This window comes from Lichtheimia ornata, assembly GCF_029851405.1.
Source record: "Lichtheimia ornata isolate CBS 291.66 chromosome Unknown scaffold00002, whole genome shotgun sequence".
Taxonomy (NCBI): Eukaryota; Fungi; Mucoromycota; class Mucoromycetes; order Mucorales; family Lichtheimiaceae; genus Lichtheimia; species Lichtheimia ornata.
The window spans coordinates 1,113,005-1,130,474 of NW_026695322.1; the positions used below are offsets into that span (position 1 = coordinate 1,113,005).

A 17,470-nucleotide genomic window follows, 5' to 3' on the forward strand; every position below is an offset into this window, starting at 1 on the left:
CAATACAACAACATCAATCAAATTACTTTTTTATCCAATTGTGTGTGTGTGTGTGTGTTTGCAAAGGTGAATGGATGGATGGATGGATGGGAATCACTAGGAGGAGGGGTAAACTATGAGAGGGGAGAGGGGAGAGTTTCTTAAAGGTTGGTATAGACAATGATGTTCTTGTGATGGGTAGGAGGAGGAGGTGGGATACCAGGTTGAAAGCCAATATCATTACCATCAACAGGTGGTTCACGTGGTGTGCGATAGATGTGTGTCTTGACATTTTTACGAGTGGCTCTAGAAAAAAGAAATCCCATTGTGAAAAAAAGACGATCTCATCTAACTTCCATTTAAATGTGTATACTTACGCTTGACGGACACTGATAAAGTTGTCAATACGTTCCTTAGCGCCTAATCCAAGTTCACTTCCTTCTTTCAATTCGGGTTGCATATCCATAAGCTCATCTCGTGAATATCTTCTGACATGGTGTGTTGGTTGCATGTCCATAAGTTCCTCTCGTGAATACACCCAATCGCCATCATCATCATCATCATCGTCATCGTCGTCGTCAACATCATTTGCCTTGTTCTTGTCCCTTGTTGGTTCATCCACTTCCACATCATCAAATGTCATTTTGATATTGTCGTGGTGGTGGGCATCTGCCTCATATTCACTCTTGGTAGGAGATGACAAGGCATCCTCGTATTGATCACTTGAACCAGACGACAATGGTTGCTCTTGTTGTTGTGTATCAATGGTAACATTCTCTTGCTCCTCGTGCTGCTGATGGTCATTGTCATTGTCATTGTTGTCAATTTCTTCCTTTTGTGGTTGTTCATCAAGCGGCTGCAGAATGTCATCAGGTTGACGATACTTTTTTGGATGCTTCATGACTGGTGTTGGCTTGACGGTTTGTACGAATGGCTGAAAACCTTCCCAACTATCAACCAATGTAGCTGTGCTCCATGGATTATCGGTGTTTCTTGGTCGCTGCCATGTCATAGGGGAAGGTGGAGAAGTAGGGCGCATTTCATCATCCATGTGATCACTGTACATCTTGCTACTTGAGACTTTGTAGCTGCTGTCATCATCACGTTTGACGGATGGCTGATATTCAGTAGTAGGAGATGTCGTACCACGCGTTGCCAAACGGTCGGTGCTATGTTGAGGTGAAGGGATTGCTGCTGAAGATACGTTGAAAGATGATGATGTCTTGCTGTTGTCAAACCAAGAGTCATATCCTTGAGCTGCAAAGTGAATATCATCATTGTTGGATGAAGTATCATTCGATGATGATGACCATGTTGTCACTTCGGTCGTTGTAGTAGTAGCAGCAGGAGGAGGAGGAGGAGGCAATGATGATGACGATGATGAAGGAGGAGGAGATAGATTGTATGAGGGACGTGAAGAAGCCATCGGTGAGCCACTGGTATCATATGCTACAATGGGTGACAAGTCAACTGCTTTGGATGCTTCTGATGTTGGCGTAGGTGGCAAACGTGTGGGTGACATGCTTTGAACAGAGCCTGGGATCTTGATGATAAGCTCATCTTTGGTGTAAAGTTGTGGTGGAGATACAATGCTATGCTCGCCATACTGCTGCTCCTGCTGCTCCTGCTGTAGTTGTTGCTCAAACGAAAAGCTAGCTTGAGGCGAAGAAGGGTTGCTCATTGAAGGTCGTAATTCACTTGCTTGATCAGAGGGAATGGGTTGTGCGTTGTCGTTCTTTTGTTGTTGCTCATGGTGGGTTGCTGTATCGCGTGTCAAAATAGATGGGTCGTGTCAAAGATCATCACACCGGCATACGCAGCACACTGACATACCCTGATTCAATCGTTGCAAGTTCCATGGCCTGAAAGTAGAATAAGGTTGACGATAGCTGTTCCATGAAGCTGGTTTGGTTGCGTTTTTGGGTTCCATCAGATGTTGTAAGAATCAAACAAAGTAAAGGAAGAAAGGGGGAATTCCTCTCATTACCCTCATTCACCTCTCTTTTTTAAATCAGCCATCACGTCGAAACTATGTCATTCACATGACCCAATAGCATGCTTTCTTCCTCTCATGCAAGTAATTGAGCCCTTTACTTTTATGTTCGATCATGCAAATACCATGTCAATTATACATACATAGATGATGCATGAATCAACAAGCCAATGTTAAGATGCAAATAATGTCATTGTGATCTCCCAACAGATAAATACCCAAGTTGTTATTTCTTTGGTATGCGATGCACACGCGTTTTTGTTTACATGTTTATGAGCAGCCCGTTTCAAACAATCGCGATCATGTTCTTCACTTGAACCAACAAATCACTTGTGAGATGAATACTTGTATATCACAATAGCTAGTAGCTGATGATCATATAGGTATCCTTTGTGATGATAAAACACTTGTATTGATTATACACTCACTATACACTATACTACAATATACACAGATCAATCACTATCCAATGACTTGACCAAAGGCATTGCCCATCGTTTGCATGCCCCAGTTTGCGTTTTGAAGCGCTTCACTACGGCCATCCAAAGGTCTGGGTTCGTTTTGTTCCTTCCAAAAGGCTAAATCATTTGCAATGTGTCCACGCACAACCTTGGTATAAAACCAGGTGAAGCACAGCATCAGGAACGATCCAAGACCGAAAATCAGGAATCCAGCCAACTCAGCGCTACCCGTGTCAATGCCTGTAAGGACAATGATAAGCTTGATAAAGAAGCCGACAATAAGCATGAGACCCCAAGAGAAGGTCATGACACGCATGTCGCGACGAAATCGAGCCAAATGACGATACGCCCAATCCAGCTTTTGCTTCTTGGCCATATGGGGATGGTGTTGCTTTTTGTATAATCGTGCATCATCGTTGGCTGCAAGCTCTTCATCCGAATCGGTTCGTGGCATAATCTGGTTTGTTACTTGGAATACAAGAGGACGCATTTCCCAGGATCCAATCTTGATAGGTATAATCGATACAACACAAATCACTCCCACTAAAAGGGGTACAATGCTTTCACAGATGGCTTCGGTCTTTTCATCAGGCTCAGCAATGGACTACAACAATAACATAATGAGTATACATGATGCATAATAATACAAACGCTGATGATAATACATACCACAATGCCCGAGATAAGAAAACTGATACCTGCTACCAAGCCCAATGGATCAAATCGTTTCTCCCGCAACATGCGTCTAATGATGATTCGGTAAGTAAAATCCGCCATAGAAGTTCGTTGATACTACTACTCACAGGACAACAATCAACAAAGGCGGAGCTGATGCGACGACCATGGCGAGCACTTGACCAAGATGAGGTCGAAGGATATGGTATAGCAAGATGGGTAATCCAATGCACCAAAGAATAGCAAGAATAAAGTTCCATATGGGTCTTCCTCGCATGAATTCAAAGCTAAAGATATCCTGCAAGTCGCCAAGATCCGTTGGTAAATCCTCATCCTGCTCGTGTGGTGCATACGCGTTGTTGTTGTTGTTGTTGTTATCACTCAATAATTGACGTTCATCCTCTGTTGTTCCTGGTGGACCCTGATAACCCTGAGTATAGGCATTGTCGTTTGGGTGGGGGTAATTGCCGGCATACTCATGACCGTCAGCGTAACAGTTTTGACCATAAGCCGGTGGAGGTTGGGTTGGCATAGTTGCCTCGTTAGTGTCGTCGGGCTGATTTCGCGATCGAAAGAAAGGCATGGCGGTTGTCACATGAGAATGCCAATGGTGTCAACAAGAAAAAAGTCGGGAAGAGAGCAAGCAGTGTGTGTGTGGATGTGTTTTTTTATGGTCTCGGTGTGGCCCCCGTCTTGGCAGAAACGGCACAAGTCTTTAGCCGATAAAGAACGAAATGCAAACAATGACCGATATTGATAAACTTTATCATCACAAAGAAGCATCTTCTCGAATAAAATCACTTGATAATGTCCACCTTGTCATTTATGCATTGCTATTGTTACGATTGGAATAATGGAACATCATTCTACATCATCATCATCACCCATCATGCAGTATCAGCGAGTGTCCACCCGCTTAAAACAAATGAATGTTGTCGTGTCGGATTGTACAAATATGGATATTACACAAGGAACTTTCGACTGTTGCTGTCATTTACCTAGCCACATCTCCACCCCTTGTGGCACCATACATCTGTTTCATAGGGATTCGCTTGTTGTCACTAGAGCACTTCCTGATAGATATGTAGTCTTCATTCTGATGCAAAAGAGGATGCATCATTTGGAATGGGATGGCATTAAAGTGATCTTCTTGACATGAATGGTATAGATGTCACCTTTAGAAAGCATCATGTATTTGACCATGGTGAAAGGGCTTCTTTTGACGCTGGTATTCATATGACAAGAGTTCGATGATGCCTTGGTAATAAAGAAGGCTCTTTACAACGAGTTAAAAGAAGCGAGCTTTCATTGACCAAGAGGGCATAGAAACGAGGTTTCTCCAATCAATGACAACAGCCTTCTTTCATCATTGTTCTCAAAACATGCCTCCCTATATCATAGCAGCAGATAGAATGTATCTTCATAGGTAGGAACGCATTGCTTATACGTTTATCGTTACACAAAGTCGATGCCAATCGGGCTCAGTGAAGTAATGCTTCAAGACGACATGTAAATGTTGACATTTGTTTATTGTAGTAATGGTTATGGTGATATGGCGATGACTTTTATGCGTATGTATAATACCTCAACCAATCAAGATCAAGCGACATTTTCATTGTAGGTAGATCACGAGGGAGTGAGGTTATTCATATACATTACAAGAGGAGGACATTGGTGGGGGTGTTCAATGATTCGTATAGTGTTAAACGTGACGCTGCTGGAGGGATGGAGGAGATGAAGGGACAATGTGCATTTTCAATGAAATCTGACTTTCCGCTGTTCTTTTCTTTTGACAAAGCATTATACCACCACCACCTACGAGCGTTTCTTTATATATATATCCACCACGCTATGTCAGAAGATCAGTGCACCATTTGCTTTGAACGGCTAGGAAGCGACAAAATCGCAGCGTTACCTTGTCGACATGTATACCACCATAGCTGGTATGGATCGATGCAACTTTTTGGTTGGCACTACCTGTATACTCATAAAAAGAAAACAGCATCTTGCATTGGATGAGAACGAGTCGCAATGGTATCATGCCGTGTCCCATTTGCAAGCATGCAACGAATCGCCATGGCATTGTGGGTCCTCTCTATATCGAGTGTATTCGCATTGAACGCAAAAAGAACAATAGCCGCGATCAACCTATTGTTATTGACGACAACGGCAACAGCAGAGATAATACAACAAGTGGCACTACGACGACAACAACATCATCTTCTGACAGCGATAACACTACATCGAATGCCGAGTTGGAGAGTTTACGTGCGCGTCTACACCAAGCTGAAGAAAAAGCATCACAACTAGCATCCAGAAATATGCAACTGGAGGATCGGAACAGGAACCTTTTACGCATTAAAAAGTAAGTTCTTCTACCCTCCAAATCATCGGATGGATATTTACCTATCTTCTTTAATCGATAGAGTCGCTGATCTCGATGTCAACATGGGATGGAGTGGATCAAGTTCTCAAATGGATCAAATGCGTGGGTTACCGCATGATGAATTGATCGTCGCTTTCGAAGCTCTTCGGGCCCGTTGTTCAAAGACTGAAATGTAAATAAGACATGGCATATGGGGGGGACGTATACAAAAGCACTAACACATACGTTTACGACACAGGCATGCAAGGAGCCTTGAAGACATTGCCCGCTTGGCTCAGCAAAGGTATCAAAACTTGGTGTCAGAAAAAGAGTTCTTTGAGAGGAAATTCAACTCCTTGACCAAAAAAGTGGTAAGTAAACAATGATACTGGCGGTGGTGGTGTTGGTGATTCCCCAGGGATACTCATGAGGGTGTATGCACCTGAATAGGAAAGAATACGAAAGGAGAAACGGCGGCAAGCTGAGAGCGCAAATCATGGAGATCGAAGTAACAGGTACGAATGAGTAGTAGGATTGACAAGAAATATGTACTTTGCTAACATGATGATGATATGTGGTAGTCATCAACGAGGGGGGCCTAATGCGCCTGTCATTTTATATCGTCATACCGAGATCACAGCATCGCCTTCAGGGAATTCAGGATTACCCATGGGCCAAGAGCAGGGTTCTTTGTCCGATAATGATGATTCTTCAGAAACAAACGATGAGATGGATCCGGTGTCATCAAAAAAGTATGGTTTGAGGGATCATCCTTATTGCAAAGATCTAACAGCTCTCTTAGGAGTGGAAAACGTCCCATGGTCCCGAAAAAACGTCGTTTACAAGATTATCTACATCGATCTCCATCATCAAAGTAAGTTGGCAAGTGGATAAATGGACCATTGCATACTTACAACACCTTTTTTCCCTTCTAGTCACGATACCACGTCCAAAGAGCCTGCTGAGTAAGTGATTCCCTATTATGGTGTTTACAATTCAAGTACTCATACTATGATAGTACTACGCCACTTGTTTGGGATAATGGATTATCGGATACCGAGGATTATGGTCTGACAGTGGTGGAACCAAGAAGTACAAGGTAAGGAATACCACATATTAGTTACGTGCATCTATTTAACGTTGCATGGTAGTAGTCGGTGCAGAGAGCCTCCAAGCAATATGCATCTATTTTCAAGCACAAATTCGTAAGTGGGGATTATCAGGGAGACGAGGACGACGCTTAACATGGCACACCCTTTTAGTGTTACGAATGGGCATCGTGGTCACGTGATAGGTAAAGCCTCGAGAATGTTTCGTCGACCCAATGACTGACAATGACTATCATTGATAGACCTTACTGATGATTAGAGGATTGGAGAAGATGGAATGATTGTACAAATGTTTGTCTCGATTGTGTATAAAATTCATTATAAGTCCACCACGTTTCAAAAGAAGGAAATGGAAAGCATGGCTGGTGGTGGTGTTGGTGGTGGAGTAAGAGAGCTAGTGACTCGCTTATCCCGATAGAAAGGTCTGGAACAAGGACGTCTTTCTTTCACTTGTCGCGTTTCATTCAGCATGCCACTTCATCCTACTGTTCTTTGGGCTCAACGTCAAGATCTGATCTACCTCACGGTCCAGCTTATGGACATTACTGTAAAGTATCATTGCTACCAAAAAGTCGCCATGTCACTTACTCACACACTGACCCACTCTTTTTTTACGCACCTCACATACTCTATCTTTATTATGCGATCCATCTATGACGCGTTACTTTTTCCTCGATATCTAGAAACCCGAGATCAATGTCAAGCCCGAGTCTTTCCACTTTAAGGGCCAAGGTGAGAAGGAACAGCAAGAGTATGGTGCCGACATTGAATTTTATGCACCTGTGGATGTCGAGGTAAGTTAAGGGTCGATCAACCCCACTTCCCCTTGAAATGCCTTTTTTTAACCATTGGATGATGATAGCGCTCCAAGCAACATTTGACGCCTCGCAACCTTACTATGATCATTTACAAGCAAAAGGAGGAATACTGGCCACGCCTTCAAAAGGGCAGCAAGCTTAACTTTGTCAAGGTCGATTTTGCCCGATGGAAGGATGAGGATGATTCTGAGGATGAAGTTCAAGATCCTATGGGCGGCATGGACTTTTCGAGTTTGATGTCCCAGGCTGGCAACATGGGTCTTCCCAACATGGATGATTTGGTAAGTAACTCCATCCCGTCAGTCCCAATCCAAGCATACATTAACAATGGGAATGATTATTAGCCTGCTGGTGATGATAGTAGCAGTGATGAGGAAGAAGAAGAGGACAAGAACAAGGAGTCTCAAGATGGTGGCAAGCAAGCTTAATCCTTAGAATTATAGATACACACCCACACACTTTTCTTAAATGCAGAAATGAAAGCAAATAATTGATGTATTTTGCACATGTATATGATTTACAGTTCAGGTTGCCTAGCAGCTAATTCTTCATTACTCGCCATGACAGCAGCATCCCAATAGTGTTCCACATTCCATTTGGCTAATTGATCACGTGCCATCTTTTCACTCTCGAATTTTCGCCATGTGAATTTACGGAATGCCTTGTTCTTGACTTGACCTTCCCATACCAAAAAGCACCTGTTCTCCTGATTAGGGTCCATGACAGCTTCCGGAGGAAGTGTACCGCTGCTTGGAGGGGGCAAATCGTTCCAATCAATACGTCGTAACATGAGTTTCTTGTATGCTTTGATACTCTTGGGGCCTCCTTCCACAATCACCAAATGACATTTTGGATTGGTAATCACCATGCCTGTCAATTGATAGTCTTGTGCATTCTTTACAATCTTGAACCGGTGTTTTGGATGAGCGCAGTTCACCACCCTAATAGCATCATGGCAATGAATATCACAATGCTTTGTGTGTATATCCTCCTCCCATCACACTTACTTGAATACAGCCACTTCATTGCTCATCTTTTTGTCGTCATTGAGTTTGTTCATGGTCTTGGCTCTCTTTTCTTCAGGCGTCAATTTACGCTGAGCATTGGCCAATTCATGTTGCTTTTGTCGCTGTTCCATCTCCTTGCGCACTTTGGCTTCAATCTTTGTAGGATCTTGGATAGCTTCATTACCCAGTACTTGCATCAAGTTGCTGATTTTGACTATATAAAATGATATTCATATCAGCATCTAATCATGTATATACACAAATGCAATATATATACCTTTGGGTGGATCAGGTGGCAGCAAGCCCAATCGAATCTTATCTTGTTTCTCCTTTTGTAATTCTTGTCGTCGTTGACGGCGAAGCTTCTTTTGTTCCTTTTTGGTGAGCATGAGCGATCGTGATGTGGGTGGACCATTGGCTTCGTTGGGCGGTTTGATTGGAATGGGATGATGAACATAGATGGTGATCAACTGATTGAGTTCGTCGGGATTGACAGGCGATTGATCCATATCTTCATATGTCTTGTTGGGAAGGAAAGGTGCATCCCACCATTCTACCAGTGGTGGTGGTTCTCTCTATAATGCATGTTAATAAAAAAGTCATTCATCCAATTATTCCTTTCCATCTTACCTTGAGTGCTTTGTCTGAAATATCCATTTCCACTTGTACACCAGCCTTTTTCACATTCTCGGCAATACTCTGCTTGAGCTTCTCCATCTGTAACTTGGCACGCTCCTTGTTGGCCTGTTCCACGAATTTGCCAGGTTCCACAAAACGAAGCGCTCTTGGTTTGCGGATCGGCTTTGCTGATTTGACACCCAAATCCTCCAAGTATGGATTCACCGATTTGTCTTTGGCACCTTTGAGTAGATCAATCTTGAGTGGTTTGGCATCTTTCTTTGGTGTTGCACGTGCATTCGCCTAAAAGAACATCGTCAATATCATCCCATCACACATACACACTCTCTCACTCTCACGTTATACTTACTTTGGCTGTTGCCATTTCACGTTTGGGTATACTTTCGAGCATTCCAAAGAGATCAATACCACCTGCGCTGTCTGTGGAGAGCTGTGCTGACCCAATTCGACCTGATCCATCTTGTACATAAATGCCATTCACTGTAGCACGAGGCTATAGAGATCGATTAATCCATTGATCTAGAGACATTATCATATCAAGAACCTTACCGTGATACCACTGCTCTTTGTATTGGCAAGTCGTGCTTTGGCTTCGGCAATACGTCGTTGAATAGCATCAATAGAACCTGGTGAACCGCTTTCTGAAGGAGACGCAGAATCGTAACGTGTTGTTGAAGGTGGTGGTGCTGGACTATTTGTACGTGATCCTGAAGGAGGTGTTGTTGTTGTGGATGGGCTGGCTGACCGTTGTGAAGACGACGATGGTGTTGTTGCTGTGCCGCCCTTTTGGAATTTGGCTAATTTGGCAAGAACTTCGGCTCGTTTTGCTGCCACCAATGCCGCTGTCTATATGGCTTCTGTTAGCTGATCGTAATGAGCGTGTGTAATGCAAGGCCAATGCACGTTACCTCTTGAGGATCAGGCATGTTTTTATGTACTGTGTAATAAGAGAAGGAGGAGGAGTGCTCACTCATACTCTCACTCAGACCGAAGCTGCCATAAAGACTGGATCTCGCAAGTCACGAGCTCGCATGAACCGATATTATCTTCTTTCTCCACCCCAATACAACAACGAATGAGGTTCACACCCACCGATCGCCCAAAGAAGCCTCTTGTGGAAGACGCTGCAAAAAAGATCCACGTCAAATTCGACAATGACGACGAGGTGCCAAAAGTCGAGAATAAGAAGCGATCCAACAGCAGCGATCAAGCGATCGATCACCAGCACAAGAAGCAAAGGACCAACAAAGGCAATAACACTGGCAACACTGGTGGGCGCAAAGCTGTACAAATAACGACTCCTGGAACGTCTTCACCCAAACCAAATACTAATAACAAGAGGTCGCCTGGCAAAGGTATGGAAGGGAGAATGATCTTTTTACCGAGCAACCTTATTTATTGTATTCTTTTATCAGGAACACAAAAAAAGAAGACAATGTCACTGGAGGATGTGCGTGCCATTCGTGAAAAGAAGCGTTTAAGACGTCGAGCACAAAAACAGATTGGTGATGTCAAAGTGAGTTAAGGATACAATGAAAAAAAGGGGCATTCATCCTCACCTCACCTTTCACTTTTAGGTGCATGTGCCATCATTGAAGCTCAACACTGAAAAGATCGACGACAAGTTGAAGGTGGATGATATTCGCAATTTCCTCATTTATGCATTGGCCGAAACGACAGCTCCAGGTTTTGCTACAATGATCAATCGTGGATCCCTTGAGCATGCTGTGCTCTTATACGTGCCTGGTTTGGATGCATCTCATTTCGGCCTGCCTCGACTTGACAATTATGCCAACTATTCGCCAAAATCCACTCCGCATCTCATTGATATCAAGTCATCTGATCCAAGGCTCCTTGGCCGAATGACCATGCCTTACTTTTCGTCGGTCTTTTCTCATGCATTGATCAGCGCTCTACCCGTAAAGCGTAACAAGGTCGGCTTGGAATTCATGGAGGCCTTGCAATGCCCTGTCAGTAATAAGGAAAATGCGCGTCGTCAAGAACAACGCAACCAACGTAGGTGATTTGGAAGAGAATGAGAATGAATGAGTCCTGTTTTCTGATCATGGATGGTCTTTTTTCTTAGTCATGGAAAAATATAAGGGTCGAATGGAAGAGTTTTATGTACTTACCCTGGATGAATTGCAAAAGTCCCGTTACCCTATTCCAACCTGCTTGGATCCCTCTAGCAAGTTACCCGATGATGAATGGAAAGAGACTCGCCCTGCAGCCACACCTTCTGACAGGAAACGATTAATGGCTCTTGATTGTGAAATGGTAAGGAACAATGACATCTATACATAGAGATCACCCATACTTATATAACGTATATATATATCTAGGTCAAAACAAAGACTGGAAAAGCACTCGCCCGTGTGACATTGGTCGATGAAAGTAAGTATAGGGGTATTATTGACAGGGGCATTTTATTGATTTGCATGGCTCATTAGATGGTGAAAGCTTGATGGATCAATTTGTCAGACCGGAGGAGAAGATTGTGGATTACCTTACCGAGTACAGTGGTATCACGCCCGAGATTATGCAAGAGACCACATGTTCGCTTCGACGAGCCCAAAAGTATGTTCGACGATTGGTGGATCACAATGTTATTCTTGTTGGACACAGTATGGAAAACGATTTGCAAGCCCTCAAGATTGCCCATCCTTATTGTGTGGATACGGCTCTTCTCTACGACAGTTTCAGGGGACCCCCTCACAAGCCCGCTCTACGTTATTTGTCGTCTCGATTCTTGAAGCGAAAGATTCAGCATCATGGAAAAGTGGGTCACGATTCCGGTGAAGATGCTCGTGCAGCTATGGATCTTTTCAAGCTTAAAGTGGAACATGGTCCCAAGTACGGCAAATCAGCTACGGATATGGAATTGATATTCAATCGATTGGATCAGGCTACGAATAAGAAGCGATCGAGCGTATTGCTTGAACGCAATACCGTTCCAACTTATAGCTTGAGCAACATGTATCCTGCCACCTATCAATGCTGTACAACAGATGAAGAATTGGTTCAACGGACGATCGAAGCAAGCAAAAAACACAACCTTGTCGTATCACAATTCCGTACACTGAAACCTACGGTGCATTTGGAGGAACAACTTGTGCCAACCATTCTTTCCTTTGAGTCCTCTTCCAAGAATAGCGAAGCCGCAACAAGGATGGAGTTGTTTGATCGCTACTTTAGAGAAATGTACGAAGGTTTTCCTGAAGGTACACTGATCTTTGTCATGGGCGGTTATGGTGGTATTGATGATGACTTTCCAAAGTAAGTTTGCTTTCATAATCATGCATCCAATCAACTATACTAATGGATTGATAATAGGTTATATGAAAAGTTCAAACGTACTCGTGTTTTCAATGATGAAAGGCTGTGGGCTGATCAAGACAAGCAGAACTTTTATAAATTGCTACACAAGGCACGCTTGGGCGTCAACTTTTGCACCTTGAAAGAATATAAATAGATTACATTTGCATATCATCATCATATTAAAATGATCATCTTTTGCATCAGCATTATAGCACAATAAGGTCTTTATCGTTAAAAGCATTGTGATTGCTCCTTGTCAAGAAAGTGTTGTCAGTCGATAACTCAGCAAATCCAAGTTTAAGCGGGAATCAACATCAGCCATTCCTTTTTCCACACACACACGCGCACACAACATACTATACACTCAACCACACCACCACTTTTATATACGACATGAAGGATCCTACGCAATCACTAGAGACATTCCATATACCCGTCGATGAAGTTGAAGCCAGGATTAAGAGTGCATCAGATCAACTCGATAGTTTTGTACGGACCCGAGCAGCAGCCTTTGCAAGTAGTTCCTCAGAAGCACAGCAGCAATCACAACGACATGCAGGTAGGGTACTCTCTCTATATGCCGACGTACAAGCCATGTTTGAACTCACAGGTGTCTTTTGGGGATGCGTGTAGAACGCGTCGAAGAGCAAAAGGCGACTATCGCAAAATACAAGGAACAGCTTAGTCAGTTGTGTGAGTATCAGGTGTACTTGTTGCTATTGTTGGATCACTACTTACTTGGATTGCTTTGCCAGCACAACCATCGCGTGTCGAAGAATTATCAAAGAGAAGATCAGAGATTGATGCCTTACAGCAAACATACAGCACTGAACAAGGAAAAGAGGCCGTTATCCATCGTGAGCGTGATAAAGTATATGAGCTGATACAAGAGAAGAAGAAAGGTTAGCAAAGCTATGGAAGCAATGGAGGAAGTTCTAGATAATTTATGGTTGCAACAATAGAAGCACAAAGGGAGCCTTCCTTGGATCAAGTACGATCATCATGCCAATCTGAGCTTGAGTTTGTATCCGAGAACCTAAAGTTAAGGATGAGAGGAAAAGGAGGTAAGTAAGCAAGAATGGGTGCGTAGAGCATGATGATGGTGATATTGATGTGCTATCTATATGAAAGGTAACAAGGTCAAGTTTACATTCACTTGCATCAATGAACGTGATCACCACCGTAAATATTCCTTTATATTGCATTTACCGCCACATGAGCCATTTTCAGGTATCGTAGTCTTATCTTTTTTTTGGATAACAATATTATACTAACCAACGTAAATGACTAGTCTTGGAATGTGTGCCTGAAGTACCTGGTCTATCCCACATTTTGTCAGGGCTCAACGCTGATAGGAATATATATACATTTATTACTCGGATGAGAGCTGCCTTTGTAGATTTATCTAGTAAAGAAGAGGATGACAAAATATAAACCTTGCTTTATTGAACATCATTGATGAGATGAGGGCACTAGGACATGTGATTAGAGTACTAAACATAAAGAAAGGGCTTCATTGTTACTGGCATGTGGGTGATGGGTCAACAATCAAAACCATGCAAGTCATTCAGATATGTTGGCTGACACTGATTGGCGCATAGGCAACGTATCCATTTTGGGTCCATAGTGTGAATCAATCCATACTCTTCGCCTTCTCCTCCTCCGCATAAGCACTACTTTACGTTCACAACAACAACAACAACCACACCGCTCTTTCACCCTTCTCTCCCTCTCTCGTTTTCTTATTACACGATGCGGCAATTTGCGATCTGGCTCTTGCTGTTGGTGGTAGTTCTGGTTGTACACGCCGGCAAGGACTTTTACAGCATACTTGACGTTCCTCGTGATGCACCCAAGAGTCAAATCAAGAAGCATTACAAGAAGCTATCACGTGTATACCATCCTGACAAGAATCCCGGTGACAAGAAAGCCGAGGAAAAGTTCATGGAATTGACAGCAGGTACTATGAAACGATATACATGACACGCGATGACTTTATTGACTTGCGATCCAAGCATATGAGGTATTGGTGGATGAGGAGCAACGTGCAATCTACGATCGCTATGGTGAAGAAGGACTGGAACAGCACAAGAACGGTGGTGGAGGTGGTGGATTCCATAGTCCATTTGATATCTTTTCACAATTCTTTGGTGGTGGAGGCTTTGGTAAGATACAATGATGGCTATTCATGAAGAAGGGGCATGTGATTGATGATGATGGTGGTGGTGGTGGTAATAGGTGGACATCGTGCACAGCAACAAGAGCGCCGAGGACCCGATGTTCAAGTAGAATTACCAGTGTCCCTGGAAGACTTGTACAACGGTGGATCACTTGAGATTGACATTTCCAAACAAGTCGTTTGTGATCATTGCCATGGTTCCGGTGCTAGGCGATCTGAGGATATCCAGACATGTCCCACATGCCATGGACATGGTAGGACCATTACTCGCATACAATTGGGTCCTGGTATGGTGCAACAAGTCCAGCAAACATGTACACAATGTGGTGGGAAAGGAAAAACGATTCGAGCTGTATGCAATGCTTGTGGTGGCAAAAAGGTGCTTCGTGGCAATGAGCAATATACCATTGTGATTGAAAAGGGTATGCGTGATGGTCAAACAACGGTATGTATTAAAGGAATTGGTATTCGACACATTCAATGTGGGTTAATCCATCGTCATTAGGTCTTGGAACAAGAGGCCGATGAGTATCCTGATGCAATCCCTGGTGACATGATCTTTATCGTGATAACGGATGCACATCCCGTTTTCGAGCGTCAAGGCGACAACCTATATACGAAGCAGCACATTACGCTCATCGAAGCATTGACTGGTTTTGAAAAGACAATCAAGCAGTTGGATGGATCCGATATTAAATTGGAGCGTTCGGGAGTTACTCAATATGGCTTTGTGCAAACAATCAAAGGCGCTGGCATGCCTCATTATGACAACCCTTCCGAACATGGCGACCTTTTCGTTGAATACCAAGTCGTCTTTCCAACACATATTGATGAGGACGTGGTCAAATGTAAGTTGAATGATGGGTATCTCTGTTGCACACATCTAACAATGAATTGGTTTCTACTAGTACTCAAACAAGGAGCACATTTCCCATCTAATCGACATGAAGAGTTGTAGAGCATTTAGATTATCGATATAGAGATAGCAAAACTTCTCTCTTATAAAAACGTGTACATTTCCTTATATCCTTGTGTAATCCCTAATCAAAGATATCGAGTTGATTGCTCCTGAAAATGACATTATCCAAATAACAGAGCCAGTAGTTCTTAGTTCTTATATATACACTGACAACATACGATCGAAGAAAAACTACCTTCCCTATTGGCACATCCATGTCACGAATCCCTCCCATACCATCCAATCCAAATCCGTTGTATTGATCAATTGAGCATATGCTGATTGACGATTTATTTGAAAGATCCATTTTGCGTTTAGAAAACGAGAGCAGCACCCTTGGTCTTCTTGTCACCACCCAACTCGAAGTGCTTGCAACGCTTGATGGGGAGTTGCATCTTGTACTTGCAGGCTATGAAGAAACATTATGCATCAGCCATTTTTCCTACCCTTTTCGATATCTTCCTATGATACATTACCAGTGCATTCAAGACGAAGGACAATCTTCTTGGTAGTCTTTGCCTTCTTGTGGAAAACGGGCTTGGTCTGACCACCATAACCGGATTGCTTACGGTCGTAACGTCTCTTACCCTGAGCATAGAGCGAAGCCTTACCAGTCTTGTACTGGGTGACCTTGTGGGGAGTGTGCTTTCTGCACTTCTTGCCCTTGCAGAAGGTGTTTCTGGTCTTGGGAATGTTGACCTATAGCGCGTATACATGAGTTTGTTGGTTGTCATTGGCATTGGGCATTGACGTATCCATCCCGCTGTCGTCGGTTGGGTGCATGCTGAAATGGGTGAATATGTGTATGTATGTGTGGTATCGTCGCTATTGTACTCGGATTGCTGTTTCCAGGCAACGGGATGATGTGTGGTATATTTCGTTCGAAGCAGATGGATGGATACGTCGATGGATGGGTGTTGATTTTCTTACCATGTCGAATGGATGGACGAAAAAGGATGATCACATTTCGCAGGCTCCATGGCAATGAGGCACCACCGCTGCTGAGCGCGAACCAGACGTGATTGGCTGGTCATGTTACACACCCAGCAAGTGATGCGGATCCGATAGTTGTCGTTGTGCTTGCTAATAAAAGATGTTGTATGCTCAAGCTTTTCGAAATAGTCTATTGGTGTTCACTATTATTAAATGATCCTCTGCTGTGATGGATGTCTATAATTGGATACTGTCGACAACGTTAAAAAACGAATGACTGCTGCTGTATACATATAGGCTTGACTTTATTGCATATCTCCCTCCTCTTATCTTACAAGATCTAAATTACAAACGAGGACCTGTATTGCGGTGTCATTGACAAGATCTAATCATAAAGAAAGGGAGGCAAGTTATACGGTCGAATGCCACCTTTGTTTGAGGCACACAGTGAATCAATCAGACCCGTTCTCTTCGTCTCTTTTTCCTTTATCACGGCATTGACAAGTGTATACACTTCTACATCCTTGCATTTTCCATACCACATACGTATCCATTTATAGTACAATTCATCAAATGCCCTCTCACGACGGGGCCCAATTCAGGAAGAAAGAAAATCTCTTACACTAAAGAAACTGATAATGATTGGCAGCGCAATGTCGTATTCGCTAAAGTAATCCTTTAATTCAACATCATTTATAAGAAATAGATTGAGAGGTACAACGAGTTGCTCAACTGGGGGAGATGCATCATCGATGCGGAAAGCTTCTATCCTTTGGACCTGCATTGTGCAAAGGTGAACGGATGAAGGTGCGGTAGTGGCGAATTATGGACAGCTGGATGATGATTGTTGTACACGGTTGACAGGTTGTTGCACAAAGGATGATGATGGTAGCCGCCTGGAATAGTGCCTAAAGTACGATAATTGGATGAGTCAACGTTCAGGATCATAGCGTCAATGACAAGTTGACTCTTTTTCCACGCATTGTATATACCCAATCCCCATCCCATGTACCATACCAATATCCACATCCATATC

General features: G+C 43.2%; 9 protein-coding genes across 9 annotated transcripts; 5 read left to right on the top strand and 4 right to left on the bottom strand.

Annotated features, from left to right (window-relative positions):
• Nucleotides 1–140: 140 nt before the first annotated feature.
• On the bottom strand, nt 141–1,909 carry O0I10_000891 (uncharacterized protein; the record flags this gene model as incomplete). Its single annotated transcript, XM_058480991.1, has 3 exons — nt 141–285; nt 357–1,740; nt 1,813–1,909. 3 exons carry the CDS (start codon nt 1,907–1,909, stop codon nt 141–143), a joined length of 1,626 nt encoding a protein of 541 aa, XP_058348555.1.
• A 525-nt stretch (nt 1,910–2,434) lies between these two features.
• Nucleotides 2,435–3,691, bottom strand: O0I10_000892 (uncharacterized protein; the record flags this gene model as incomplete). Its single annotated transcript, XM_058480992.1, has 3 exons — nt 2,435–3,037; nt 3,103–3,178; nt 3,237–3,691. 3 exons carry the CDS (start codon nt 3,689–3,691, stop codon nt 2,435–2,437), a joined length of 1,134 nt encoding a protein of 377 aa, XP_058348556.1.
• A 1,268-nt stretch (nt 3,692–4,959) lies between these two features.
• Nucleotides 4,960–6,841, top strand: O0I10_000893 (uncharacterized protein; the record flags this gene model as incomplete). Its single annotated transcript, XM_058480993.1, has 12 exons — nt 4,960–5,051; nt 5,111–5,473; nt 5,535–5,666; nt 5,733–5,844; nt 5,924–5,988; nt 6,055–6,225; nt 6,276–6,347; nt 6,409–6,438; nt 6,492–6,572; nt 6,628–6,678; nt 6,736–6,767; nt 6,825–6,841. 12 exons carry the CDS (start codon nt 4,960–4,962, stop codon nt 6,839–6,841), a joined length of 1,218 nt encoding a protein of 405 aa, XP_058348557.1.
• A 210-nt stretch (nt 6,842–7,051) lies between these two features.
• O0I10_000894 (uncharacterized protein) lies at nt 7,052–7,828 on the top strand (the record flags this gene model as incomplete). Its single annotated transcript, XM_058480994.1, has 4 exons — nt 7,052–7,129; nt 7,266–7,376; nt 7,445–7,681; nt 7,745–7,828. 4 exons carry the CDS (start codon nt 7,052–7,054, stop codon nt 7,826–7,828), a joined length of 510 nt encoding a protein of 169 aa, XP_058348558.1.
• Nucleotides 7,829–7,917: 89 nt separating this feature from the next.
• O0I10_000895 (uncharacterized protein) lies at nt 7,918–9,972 on the bottom strand (the record flags this gene model as incomplete). The annotated part of the gene is made up of 7 exons (XM_058480995.1): nt 7,918–8,341; nt 8,408–8,621; nt 8,685–8,982; nt 9,038–9,328; nt 9,396–9,539; nt 9,596–9,892; nt 9,955–9,972. The coding sequence occupies 7 exons, from the start codon at nt 9,970–9,972 to the stop codon at nt 7,918–7,920; spliced, it is 1,686 nt and encodes a 561-aa protein (XP_058348559.1).
• A 149-nt stretch (nt 9,973–10,121) lies between these two features.
• Nucleotides 10,122–12,518, top strand: O0I10_000896 (uncharacterized protein; the record flags this gene model as incomplete). Its single annotated transcript, XM_058480996.1, has 7 exons — nt 10,122–10,401; nt 10,462–10,562; nt 10,624–11,062; nt 11,133–11,323; nt 11,389–11,440; nt 11,497–12,322; nt 12,380–12,518. 7 exons carry the CDS (start codon nt 10,122–10,124, stop codon nt 12,516–12,518), a joined length of 2,028 nt encoding a protein of 675 aa, XP_058348560.1.
• A 239-nt stretch (nt 12,519–12,757) lies between these two features.
• On the top strand, nt 12,758–13,798 carry O0I10_000897 (uncharacterized protein; the record flags this gene model as incomplete). The annotated part of the gene is made up of 6 exons (XM_058480997.1): nt 12,758–12,923; nt 12,998–13,057; nt 13,120–13,266; nt 13,327–13,428; nt 13,496–13,594; nt 13,656–13,798. 6 exons carry the CDS (start codon nt 12,758–12,760, stop codon nt 13,796–13,798), a joined length of 717 nt encoding a protein of 238 aa, XP_058348561.1.
• Nucleotides 13,799–14,116: 318 nt separating this feature from the next.
• Nucleotides 14,117–15,501, top strand: O0I10_000898 (chaperone DnaJ; the record flags this gene model as incomplete). Its single annotated transcript, XM_058480998.1, has 5 exons — nt 14,117–14,324; nt 14,380–14,529; nt 14,603–14,988; nt 15,049–15,391; nt 15,452–15,501. The coding sequence occupies 5 exons, from the start codon at nt 14,117–14,119 to the stop codon at nt 15,499–15,501; spliced, it is 1,137 nt and encodes a 378-aa protein (XP_058348562.1).
• A 314-nt stretch (nt 15,502–15,815) lies between these two features.
• On the bottom strand, nt 15,816–16,434 carry O0I10_000899 (60S ribosomal protein L44; the record flags this gene model as incomplete). The annotated part of the gene is made up of 3 exons (XM_058480999.1): nt 15,816–15,910; nt 15,978–16,200; nt 16,432–16,434. The coding sequence occupies 3 exons, from the start codon at nt 16,432–16,434 to the stop codon at nt 15,816–15,818; spliced, it is 321 nt and encodes a 106-aa protein (XP_058348563.1).
• Nucleotides 16,435–17,470: the final 1,036 nt, after the last annotated feature.